Below are 12,421 nucleotides of genomic sequence, written 5' to 3'. Positions count from 1 at the left end.
GGAGGGAAAAAAAATAAGTTTTCAAGTTTTGGAGCAGAATATGAAGGATGTATGTAGTTCACTCAAAAGACTGGAATTGTTACTGTCTGGGGACCATGAAATGATTTAATTGTGTTCCTATCTTATTTTGTATTCTTAGAGGCTCTTTGCCATCTTAGTTTCTCCTCCAAGCTTTCTGTCTGGCCCTCCAAAAGACTTAGGTATATGGCAGAAATCAATCTCAGGCTTTCTATAAATATTTATAACTGGGTGGATCAACTGTGCTCTTGTTTACTGGTTTGTGTCCCTGACTTTTTTTTTTTTAATTAACTTGGGCAAAAAGATCTCCACTGCACTATGCTGCTGCCAACTGCAACTACCAGTGCCTGTTTGCTCTTGTGGGCTCAGGAGCAAGTGTGAATGACCTTGATGAAAGAGGATGCACACCCTTGCACTATGCAGCTACATCAGACACAGATGGCAAGTAAGTATCACGTGGTGAGAATGAAGGATTGTTTCTATCTGGCAGTTTTTATAGCAAATTTATATTTCCTTTTTTGTACTTTTTATTACTGATTATCTTTCCCTGATGCTCTAGTAGGGAAAATAAGTTGTTTTCATAATTATTCCCAGTCATAGTTATTACCACCTACTTCTACTCGGTAGCCTGCGTTATGAACTAATCAGGTAGAAGAAAGATCAAGGTCCCTTTTTGTCCTCCCTTCCAAAAACACATCTTAATGTCTATCACCTCCATGTTTTTTCCACCTGGCTTCTTAGAGGCAGCAGTCTTGAGTATATCATAGGGAAAGGGAAAGGCAGGAGGTACACAGACAGTGCCATCAGAAGACTGAGAGGAGATTGGAATGCCAGTGTTCTTCAGAGGTAGAAAGTTCATATTTCTAAGGGGTCCCTGTAAATTGGTATGCAAATAGGGAATAATTGAACTGGCAGAATCTGGCACATAGTTGGTACTAAATAGTGCTTAAATAAGTAAATTATATAGATAATGGAGTAGTGAGTAAATGTTGTCCAAGAATGACTTAATAAACTCAAAAGAATGAGATATTTATAAATTATTTCATAATTAATGTTCACCCAAAGTTGATCAGACCTATTTATAGTACCTTAATGTATATTGCCTTCTTGGAAGGAAATGAACTCATTAGAGACAGAGAAGAAATCTTCAATGTCTGTGGTATTCCCCATGAGTCTGGGTCAGTGAAGGGTAGGGAAAACAAATAATGGTTTCTGGGGAAAGGTTTCATAAAATATACTTCAAGGAAGTTGCATTTAACACAGAACTATTTCCTTGGTTTTTAATGTTTACTTTTTTACCTTCAAAATAAAAAGCATAATTTGATGGTATTACTCACAAATATTAATTTATTATAAATTCTGTAACTAATTTCAAATCCATTTCTATAAGTAACACTTTGTTATGTTGGATTTGTGGCTAAAACCCTAATCTTGAAAGCATTAGTAAAATATACTCTCAGCCCTTTGTATCTACTGGTTTTGCATCTACAGATTCAGAGGGTCGACTGTATTCATTGTAGGGCTGTGTTCATTTTTTATAAGGGACTTGAGGGTCCAAGTCTCTGGTCTTTGGTATCCTCGAGTACTCTTGGAATCAGTCCCCCTTAGATACCGAAGGATGACCGTATTTTCTGTTCAGAGGAATATATCACTTCATACAATTTCATATATACCAGAATAGTTAGATATAGATAGGTTTTGGGAGGAGCTAAATTATTTGAAGTATGTTTTTGGATAGTAGAGCTTTAAAGAAAATCTCTGATAGAGACTTTGTAAATCAGAAAATATTTTGGTAAACTTGGGTAAGTAGATTATCCTCTGATTTATAAATTTTGTAATTTCAGGATTTGATTTATAGATTTTCCTAAAATAGATTATACCCAAAATGACTGTCACCATCAGAAGTCCTTTACCACTGTTCCCATAAACTGTTTATTGGGTACTGCCCAGCATGATCTAAGTAAATTCCACTGAGTTCACGTACACACAGACAGAGATTACCCCATGGTCCTCCTGCCCTTATACAATTACATTAAATCTGAATTCTTACGCAGGAACAAAAGAATAACAATGTTCAACCTATACTGTTTGAGATTTGTGGTTTTATTTTAAGCCAGTCTACTTTTTCTTTAGAAGTATACTTAGTACTAAAGTGAATTAAATTGTTAGTTTTCTCACCTAATATAAACTGTTTTGAGCAATAGTCTAGAGCAGGGGTCCCTAAACCCTGGGCTGTGAACTAGTACTGGTCCACGGCCTGTTAGGAGCCAGGCCGCAGAGCAGGAGGTGAGTGGCGAGCTAGTGAAACTCATCTGCCGCTCCCCACCGCTCGCATTACCGCCTGGACCATCCCCGCCACCCACGCGCCCCCCAATCCGTGGAAAAATTGTCTTTCACAAAACCGGTTCCTGGTGCCCAAAAGGTTGGGGACCGCTGGTCTAGAGATATTTATTACTTAAACACTTAATTCTCAGTATGTCCACAAGCAACCTGATGTACCAGAAAGAACATGAGCTTTATCCAAAAGACCCAGCTGAACTCATGGGGGCTTCATATTATACCTCTTTGAGCCTGAGCAAATAATTGTTAGGCAAAATCTTCTTTATCTGTAAAATTAGAATGAAGCGTACTTCTTAGAATTGTGGGGAAAACTGAGGGCATGTGTATAAAAGAATCTAGCACTGTTTTTTGGAGCCTCTTTCTTACCTTTGAAATATCAAAGTCCCAGAGGTCTTGTCTGATGCCATCATTCATTCATTCATTCATTCATTTATATTAGTTTCTGCTTTATAACAAAGTGAATCAGTCATACATATACATCTGTTCCCACGTCCCTTCCCTGCCATCATTTATTGACTCAGTGATTTGTTCCCTGGGAACCTTCTGGAAACTATTCACTACAGTAACCATTTTAGGATACCATAGGCATCCTTTCAGTAAGTGATTGTTTTGGAGGCTTAAATAGTTAAATAGTAGAATTAAAGAGTTGGTTTATTTTTCTGAACTCCAAGGATTTAATTCCCAGGAATAGGTTGGATAATAAGAGAATCTGGAATAATTCTTTCTGCTGCCAAAGCCAGAGTGAAATATTTTCTAAAAGAAGAAACAAATTCCCCATGACTTCAAATACTGTTATTCAGTAATGTGTGTTTGTTGGTTTGTTTCTTTAATGATGGTTTAATAATGTCCTGTCAGCATCCCCAGGGTAAGTTGTATATACTTTGGGATTTTTGACACTCTGCCACTGGTTTTCTGCTGTTCAGAAGTGACATAAGTAATTACAATTCTACTCTGCCTTGTGTGCCTGTCTTTACTTTCAGTAAATGTTGGAAAAATACGTGAAATCGTTCCTACTCATTCTACTCATCCTGCTAGTCACCCCCATCATCCTGATGCCCACATTCACTCTAGACAGTTGTGACTCAGCAAACAAATATATAGTTATTTTCACGGGAGAAACGTACTAAATGTATTAAATATTAACAAATAAAATCCTCTTTGCCATTTGAAGAAAAATAGGACTGGCTATAAGCATGATGGTGAGGACCTACCCCACGCCTGTGTGTTGTGTATAAGAGAAGGGGAAGGCTGGGGTTATTTATTGTGATCACATATAAGGAAGAAATCCTGCTCATGCCTTTTCTTCTGTGATAACTACCATTAACAGAAGTGTTTCTATACGTTTATGTAGATCATTTCACATCCATCACAGTGTAATCAGAGTTATGAACCTGGTAAATGTCTGTCCATAGGCTTTTCTGTGTTTGTAGGGTTATATGTACATGTGTTTATGAATGCATAGATATATTTCACCAAGATACACTTTTATGGAGATAGATGTTCACAAAAATGGGATCATATTTTGACTTCTAATAGCATTGTTTATTTTTGTCTGTTTTGAACTTTATATAAATGGAATCATACAGTCTTTTGTTTGGAACTTTTATAATCCTTAGGTTTATTCCTAAGTATTTGATATTTTGATTGCCAAAATAAATCTATCTTTAAATTTCCTTTGTTGTGAAATAGAGAAATATATTTGACTTTTGTATACAACTTTGCATTCAGCAGCCTTGTTAAACCTGTTTTATGTGTGCATGTAAGACAGAACTGGGTTTGATTCTGGCTCTGCCACTTGCTGTGAGACCTTGGGCAGGTTACTTAACCTCTCTGCACATTTCATCTGTCAAGTGGGAATAATAGTCTGACCTTATTAACTCATGGCCATATGTGGTACAGAATATCTGAATTGCTTAGAACAATACCTGACACATTGTAATCTTCCTGTAAGGATTAGTTGTATTTTTTAAAGCTATGCTTAATATCTTTTTTTGTCAGTCAGACACTCATATACCGTGATGGGGGAGAGTAGAGTTAGGAGGGCCTCTGGTGACAATGCCACATCCTCTGCCCTGGGCCGAATGGTCCTCTCCCAGGGCTCTGACCAGCCGTGGGACACATGGATTTGACTCAGTCTGAACCTGCACCAGAAAAAGTGGTAGGAGTTCATGGGTGGTAGGGGAAGAGTAGGAGAAGTTTAAATAGTTTGAAAATCACTCTGATTTGAATTACATGCTTAATTGGGATGAGGATATTTGTCTAACAAATGAAGAAAACAAAATATTTAACAGTAAGTTTGGTTTATTACTTAGCTATTTAGCCATAAATATTCCTCCAGATTTTGCATACATGGTTCATTTTAGGGAAATAAGAGAAATTGTAGAAAATCTTTGTTTCTTGATTTTCTGAGTTTTATAAAATGAGCGTGTTAACTTACAATGAGAAAAAAACCTTAGGATTGACTCTCTCCCCTGCACCTCATTTGAAAATCAAAAGTGAGGTTCAGATTTTCAAGATCAAGCAATTTTGTGGTTCAGAATTTTATAAACACCCAGGTTAAAGTGTCACTAACTCATTAACCCCTGTGCTGAAGCATTTGTAGCATAGAAAGAACACTTGAAGAAAAGACCCAAGGCCTAGTCCTTGCTTTGCCATATTCTAGCCAAAAGATTAGGAGCAAGTCATTTAATTTTCCTGAATGTCAGTAATTTTTTTCATTTGTTAAAGGTAATGCTTACAAAGTAGTCATGAAAATTCATATTGCTTAGCAAAATTTGAAAGGCATGGCAATAGAAATAATTTTATAATTATAAATCAACTCTTAGTCTTTGTTTTGTTATAGGAGACCAATCACCTAGTACTATGAAGGTAGACAAAGAAATAATGATTTGATAAGAACTACTGCATGTATTATGGTTGAATTATTTCAAACCATTTAATGTTGTACACTTGCAACTAGTAAATATAAGTAGTGCTTTGAGACATGCTCTCCTACTGCAGAAAGTAAACATGAACTTACCTACTTGTTTTGCTTTCCTTAAATAAGTCAGGTTTTTTTCCCCCCCAGTACTCATGTATCAGCAAGTTATCTTAAAATAGTTTGTTCCACTGACAGAATCTGCCTTGTATTCAGGTCTCAGTAGGGAGAACTATTTCTGTTTTATCATTCACATCTAGAGAACTTGATTAAAGGTAAAAAGATATGCCCTTGGGTGAAATGTTTCTGCCTTTAAAGCAGTGAGACTGTCCTTCCAGGCCAGCAGGTTTTTCCTTCATCCCAGTGAAGATTGACCTGTGAGCTGGTACCTAGGCAGACTGTGTACAGAGTCTACACACTGCCTGAAATACTTCCTGGAGTGCCCTCAGAGCTAGTTTAGGAATACCGAGAAACACCAGGCTTGTTCCTTAGAGTCAGATTCAGGTGATGTTGTTGTTCTATCATAGTGATATGCATTTCATCATAATTTTCACTGCATATAAATATCAGAATCCCGCTTAAAAGGATGAACATTTGCTACCATTAAGGATATTATAATAAATGTAGATTCTGTAAGTAATTCCTAAGAGATCTAAAGTACTTTCAGCAATTAGCATTAAAGAAATAAGGGTTGGCATTGCAAAGAATGGTCCTCATACATATATGATAGAGTTACTCCCAGTTACATCACTCCATTGTTCCTTTCTACTTGTTCTTATAACTTCAGTATGCTTTTGGAAACTTGACAAGTAGTATCTGATTATAGATTCCCCCCCCAGTGGTAGAGCTAGTAGTTAGTTAGACATACTGCAGTATTAGACAAATTATCACTGAATAATTATGGACTTGGAATTTGAACATGAATGGATTTTAGATTATTTAGTTGAATTCCTACTCCCATCTATCAAATGAATAAACAGAAGCCATTTCACCATAAAGGTGAAACGATTTGCCCAAGATCACTGGTATCAAACTAACTCTCGCGATAAATCTTTTAATTTCTAATTCAGTACTCTTTTTTTTTTTGCTACAGTAACATCAGAATTATAACAAATTGTGAACCTTATAGTCCTTTTATTGAAAAAAAATTTTTTAACATCTTTATTGGAGTATAATTGCTTTACAATGGTTAGTTTCTGCTGTATAACAAAGTGAATCAGCTATACGTATACATATATCCCCATATCTCTTCCCTCTTGCGTCTCCCTCCCACCCTCCCTATCCCACCCTTCTAAGTGGTCGCAAAGCACCGAGCTGATCTCCCTGTGCTGAGTGGCTGCTTCCCACTAGCTGTTTTACATTTGGTAGTGTACATATGTCAGTGTTACTCTCTCACTTCGTCCCAGCTTCCCCTTCCCCCTCCCCGTGTCCTCAAGTCCATTCTCTATGTCTGTGTCTTTATTCCTGTCCTGCCCCTAGGTTCATGAGAACCATTTTTTTTTTGATTCCATATATATGTGTTAGCATATGGTATTTGTTTTTCTCTTTCTACAATGAAGTATCACCTCACACCAGTCAGAATGGCCATCATCAAAAGATCTTACAGTCCTTTTAAAATTACTTTCCTCATATTTTAATAGCACAGGAATGAAGTGTATTTCCCATGGGAAGGTCTTTCGTGTTACCTACATACCACTTTTACATCGTTCCCACACTTTTCAGGTCTCTAATGCAAGATCCTTGAATTCTGACCGTGGTTTTGGGAGATATTTTTACCTCCTTTCTTGAGCTTCCTAATGAGATATCACACTAACTATGTATTCCAGAAAGATTGGATGCTCCCCACCACTAAGGGTTTAATCCTGTCAAACGTTGTTTGAGTCGACTAGCTGGTGCCATAAATATAGACTGTGTACGAAACAGTCTTCAGGTATACTGAGCTTGCTGACAGACTGTGGATAAAGAAGATTCTCTTACAAACGTTTTGTTTGTGCTTTTATGATACTTAGAGTCAATATCATTTAAATGACAAATGTATGTACTGTAGATGTGTTTATGATTTTTACATTACTCAAATGTAAGAAAAATTTCCAGTTTTGAGTTTGTCTCTGTTTTTATCATTGGTTAAAATGCAGGATTTAGAATTTGAATATGTCTTACTATAATAGGTGCCTGGAATACTTATTAAGAAATGATGCAAATCCAGGGATCCGGGACAAGCAAGGATACAATGCAGTTCATTATTCAGCTGCATATGGTCACCGTCTGTGTCTTCAGCTGGTAAGATTCCTGATTTCTTATGGAAAGACCAATGTAAGTTTATATTCTAATAATGTAATGACAGAATAAATGAACCAAGAAACAAATGCCTTTTAACATTTTTAGAATCCCTGAATTTAGTCCCTCCTAAATTCATACTTGCCTCACTAAGCTTTCTCTCATTCCCTTTTCCCTTTCATAGAGAAAGGAGGAAATTAGATCTCTGGAGAGGGCTCCCTTAGAGCCCCCCATGTCCATGTAGCATTCACTGCTCCTGCCCCTTTAAATGTTTTCCAGAACGTTTTAAAGAACTGTTAACTGTGTCATATGTGAGAAATACATGTTCCTGTGAGAGGAAGCTTCCCCCTGTGTATTCAGGAATTCCGAAAGACCCAGTCTTCTGTCAGTCTCTCCTGACAAGGGAGATTCATCTTCTGCAAAGGAACTTTTTATTTCAACTGTGGTCTCATTCCTGAATGTATACACCATTCACCCCTCTTTGCCAAACCAAAGGGAGAGTAAAAGACAAGTTAAATGATTCTGAAGTGTGTAGCACATGCTTCACGTTAGAGGTTTCTTCATTTAGACCTACTTATAAATTATATTAACATTGCTTCCCTTAAAGGGGAAACAAAATTCAAGGAGGGTGGGTATAAAAGATAGAAAAAAGAGGTTGACATACTTAATATAGCATTTAGAACCCTGCTACAGAAGTAATATTTCCTTAGTTTATTATGGTAGCTTTAGACTAAAATCTGAGACCCATGTGTATAGATTTGTGGTCTATTATATTGTACAATTGTTTATTTAAAAGACTTCATTTTTGGAGGCAAAGGAAGCACAGGTTCAGAATAGAATTTAACAAGGCCCTATGTAAATAGAGACATGTAGTTAACATTTATCTCTTTACTGTATATGACTGCTTCCTCAACTAAGTATTTTTATTTTAAATTCTATTTCAGATTGCAAGTGAAACTCCTTTAGATGTTGTAAGTATTAATTAGTCAGTTTTCCCCCTAATACTGAGTATTTACATATTTGCTCTCACTAGAGCCGGAGCCTGTCTTACACATTGCTGGGAACAAAGATAGTGACAGAAATCATGTTTGCATGGGGAGGGAAGGTTCTTACTTGGTGGTAATTAAATGGCATTTCTCTCAAACTCTTAAGTTTATAGCCCTCTTTCAAAGCTCTTAGTATGTGGTCCTTACCGCATTTTCAGGATAATCCATTCCATAAGGTTGCTGAATTTAGTTTTCATAATATAATGGTCTGGAATTTTTAAATTCATATTCAAGTATCAGTTTATACTCTAAAATGGATTTGAACTTGGGGGAGGGGGACGAGGAATAACTGCTGTGGTATGTCTAAAAGTACCATTTCTGACACTTAAAATTCTTTTCTTTCTCAGTTAATGGAAACCTCGGGAACAGACATGCTGAGTGATTCAGACAATAGAGCAACAATAAGCCCTTTACACTTGGCTGTGAGTATTGCCTTCACAGCCAACTTGATGGCTGGTTTACTGAAAATGTCTCATACCTGTTTGTGTTGACTCAAACTGGTACCCAGAACTTTTGGTCCATATAATGATCATCATGGAGTTAAAACTGTAAGAACTTTCTTAACTCAGAGAATTCTTGAATGTACTTTTGTTTCGTTTGTTTGTTTGTCTTAAAAAAAAAAAAAAAAAGGGTAGGGGGGAGGGGGTTTGAGCTTCCCCCAAGGCCTGCCCTAAGGAGAGAATACGCCTGAGATGTGAATTTTAAAATGACCCACCCTAGTGGAATGGCTTCTGACTTCTTAAGCAGATGATATAAGAACTGTAATTTCTGTGGTATTTCTACAACTTTTTGCTTACTTTGTGATTTTGGGGCGCTAAGTTTGTGTTCACTGGTCCTTCACTTACTCATGCTATAGGATTTAGCTACATGGTCTGTAATGTTCCTTCTAGCTTCAGATGCCACTGAAGTTTTCCTCTTAATGTCCATCACTAAGAGGAGATTAGAAGAGAGTGTGACAATTCTTTAAGTCAAATATGGAAATGAATTACCTTAGGAAATTTCAAGCAGAGCCCAATCTAGTTCTTTCTGTGCTGAAAGAAGAATTTATCTTTGAAATAAAGTATGTTGTGGGGAGCTGGGGGACTTTGAGAATCAGGAGAATTGGGTACTGTCACTATTTGTGAGACCTCTGATTTTAAGTAGAGTAAAATGCTTATAAGGGTCTCTACTTAGGTTAATGTGTATCACAAGTTCAATGATCCACTTAATTGTTTCTTCTCACATATACTATTATTTTTTATTTTAATATTCTCCTGGCATATTTTCTAACACTGACACATGTACACTGAATTTTCTGCTTTGTCTTTCTCCCCCTTTCTCCCCAGCAGTACTTCCTACCATGGTCTAAATAACTAAGAAGACATGCTGAAGCTTCCTTTCTCCTTGCCCTTTGGGTCTTTGGACATACTATTTACTTTCCCAGACTTGCATAATAAGTCATCTGGAAGTGCAAAGCTAGCATGGAGAAAATAGCTATTTTACTATGGGTGGCAAGAAATGACGTCTGAGCAGATGACTAGGCAGTTCTTCCTGCATCATTATCATCATTCTTATAATAATAGCGCCTCATCGCTTGAACACTTACTAGGTGCCAGACTAAGCACTTTGCCAAGTTTTTGAAGCATTATCTCAAAAACTTCGGTTTTTTTAACTAGTTATTTTACTCCATGGCCATTGAGAATAGTGCTGTTATTAACATGGGTGTGCTAAATAGTGTTTTTAAGCTGAAATGGAAACAATTTTATGATTTCATAATTAGGCTCAATGAAATGTGGTTATACCACCACTGTTGCATTTTGTATCCATCCCTAGGAGGTTTTTCAGAAATTACTGAAGTGATTTTTCTCCTTCCAAACTCTCCCAGTCCAGGACAACTTGATGCAGTAAAAACACGCTGGCTTGAGGACTCAGGAAACTGGCCTTGGTCCTGCCTTCGCACATACTAGACTTCTAAGCCTCTTGTCCCAGTGCAGTCAGAGCCATCGTGAGGGGAAGACTCCTGTGGCGGACTACCCTGGCTCTAGCCATCCTTATTTTCCCTCTGCTGCCTTTTATACCACCTTCTGCATATACTGTGCCTCTCACAGTTCATTTTAATAGCATAGTTTTGTTGACCTGGTATTGAGGAACAAGGTTAGATGTGATCCTCAGACAGTAGAGCTCAGAGATCTCCAGTCACTTTAACCTTTGAGGGAGTCAGAAACATCAAGAGGTCAGTAAGGCCCAGAGCAGCTTCACCTCCTGCTGGTACTTTCTGACATTTCCCACAAGAAGTGGTTTTACAGCCCTTTGGTACATTGTGGGGCCCTCTTTCTAGCTAAGTATCTCTTTTTAGAAGCAGGTGACATTTAGCACAAATATGGTAGAATTTTGTATTTTTCAATTCCCTAATGAAAAGTTATGTGATCATTTACAGTTTGCCTGTATGTGCTAAGCTGCAGATTTGAACAGTATCAGAAAATGACTTGTCCCTTAGCTAAAAGGGGTGGCATGAGTGAACCAGAGGAGATATTCCTTCCCCATCAGAGCTGTGTCATTATTGCCTTATGTCCTGCTCAGCATCTAGTCCAGTAAGAGTAACAGATGTGCAGTTGACATGTTGGTTTTTGAAATGAATTCTCTGGAAAGCAGACTGTGTAAAGAAGGGGATTTCAGTCAGTCGGGTTTCAGACAAATCTCTCAATCTTCTTGCTCTGCTGTACTGCTAGGACAGTGCATAGCACATGGCAGTTTTTCAAGCAGGGCTCAGCCTAAATATTTTTGAAAAGACGTTTATTTTTGAGATGGCATGTTATGGGATGGAGTAGTCATTTTAATTTGAGAAATCAGAAGGCTCAAGTACTAGCTGAACTTCAGTTGCAACTGTCTCTATGATTTAAGTGTAGTAACATTTTATCGGAGAGCGAAGCGGGGGCACTGAACTGTGACGAAGAACACGGGCTCTGGAATCGTAGACTTAGAATGAAAGCTTTCATTGAACCCATGTCACACGTCGTTGAATGTCTGCCATGAACCAGACATTGTATACTCATGAAAAGATCACCTGTCATTTGAACTTCTATTATTTGTGGAATACCCATTCCCTAACACTGTAGCCTACTAATTGATTATTAGAAAAATTTGTAGGTAACTTTCTGAATTATCAATACAGAAGTTTTAGATTATCTCAAATATAATGATGTAAGGCAAGTTGGCTTACTACTCCCTTTATGTTTTCTAGGGTTTCTAAGAAGTCAGTCTAAATATGTATTTTTTTAATTTATATTTTTATTTATTCCCAGGCCTATCATGGTCACCATCAAGCACTAGAAGTGTTAGTACAGTCTTTGTTAGATCTTGATGTGAGAAACAGTAGTGGAAGAACACCCTTGGATCTTGCAGCATTTAAGGGCCATGTAGAATGTGTGGATGTTCTCATTAATCAGGGAGCCTCAATCTTAGTCAAAGATTACATTTTGAAGAGAACACCTATACATGCAGCAGGTATGTCAAAGACTATGAATGATTTTATTTACCATGTTCCATCTAATGCTCTTCTTTTCCAATTTCTTGTATATTATACTCCTGGTAATTGTTTTAACAATTTTGACTTTAACAATTCTAATGATTCTACTGTCAGGGAAAAACCAACAGCAAGATTATAATCACTTTAAAAAAATATCTACCTTAGAAATTGGATTTATATAATAGTCTAACTTCTGAAGTACTTTATCAACAAAAAAAAATACAATTTTTTTTTTACTGCTTTTTGATGGAAATTATTTTGGATTGGTATGTGCTTTCATTTAATAACTGATAAACATTTTACTTACTGTACCAGGGT

The 12,421-nt window shown here is 37.0% G+C and overlaps 1 protein-coding gene across 4 annotated transcripts in view; it reads left to right on the top strand.

The window, feature by feature from the left end:
* Positions 1-12,421, top strand: part of ANKRD28 (ankyrin repeat domain 28) — a 165,036-nt gene that overhangs the window by 133,750 nt on the left and 18,865 nt on the right. For all 4 annotated transcript variants that reach the window (XM_060099453.1, XM_060099452.1, XM_060099451.1 and 1 more), the window contains 5 exons: positions 323-463; positions 7,444-7,555; positions 8,497-8,523; positions 8,946-9,020; positions 11,880-12,081. In XM_060099453.1, coding sequence (XP_059955436.1) covers positions 323-463; positions 7,444-7,555; positions 8,497-8,523; positions 8,946-9,020; positions 11,880-12,081 — 557 coding nt within the window. The remainder of the gene's footprint in view (positions 1-322; positions 464-7,443; positions 7,556-8,496; positions 8,524-8,945; positions 9,021-11,879; positions 12,082-12,421) is intronic.

This window comes from Mesoplodon densirostris, chromosome 5 (genome assembly GCF_025265405.1).
Source record: "Mesoplodon densirostris isolate mMesDen1 chromosome 5, mMesDen1 primary haplotype, whole genome shotgun sequence".
NCBI classification, from domain to species: domain Eukaryota; kingdom Metazoa; phylum Chordata; class Mammalia; order Artiodactyla; family Ziphiidae; genus Mesoplodon; species Mesoplodon densirostris.
Note: the sequence above shows the minus strand (reverse complement) of the source record. Positions and strands in the feature narration are given on the sequence as shown.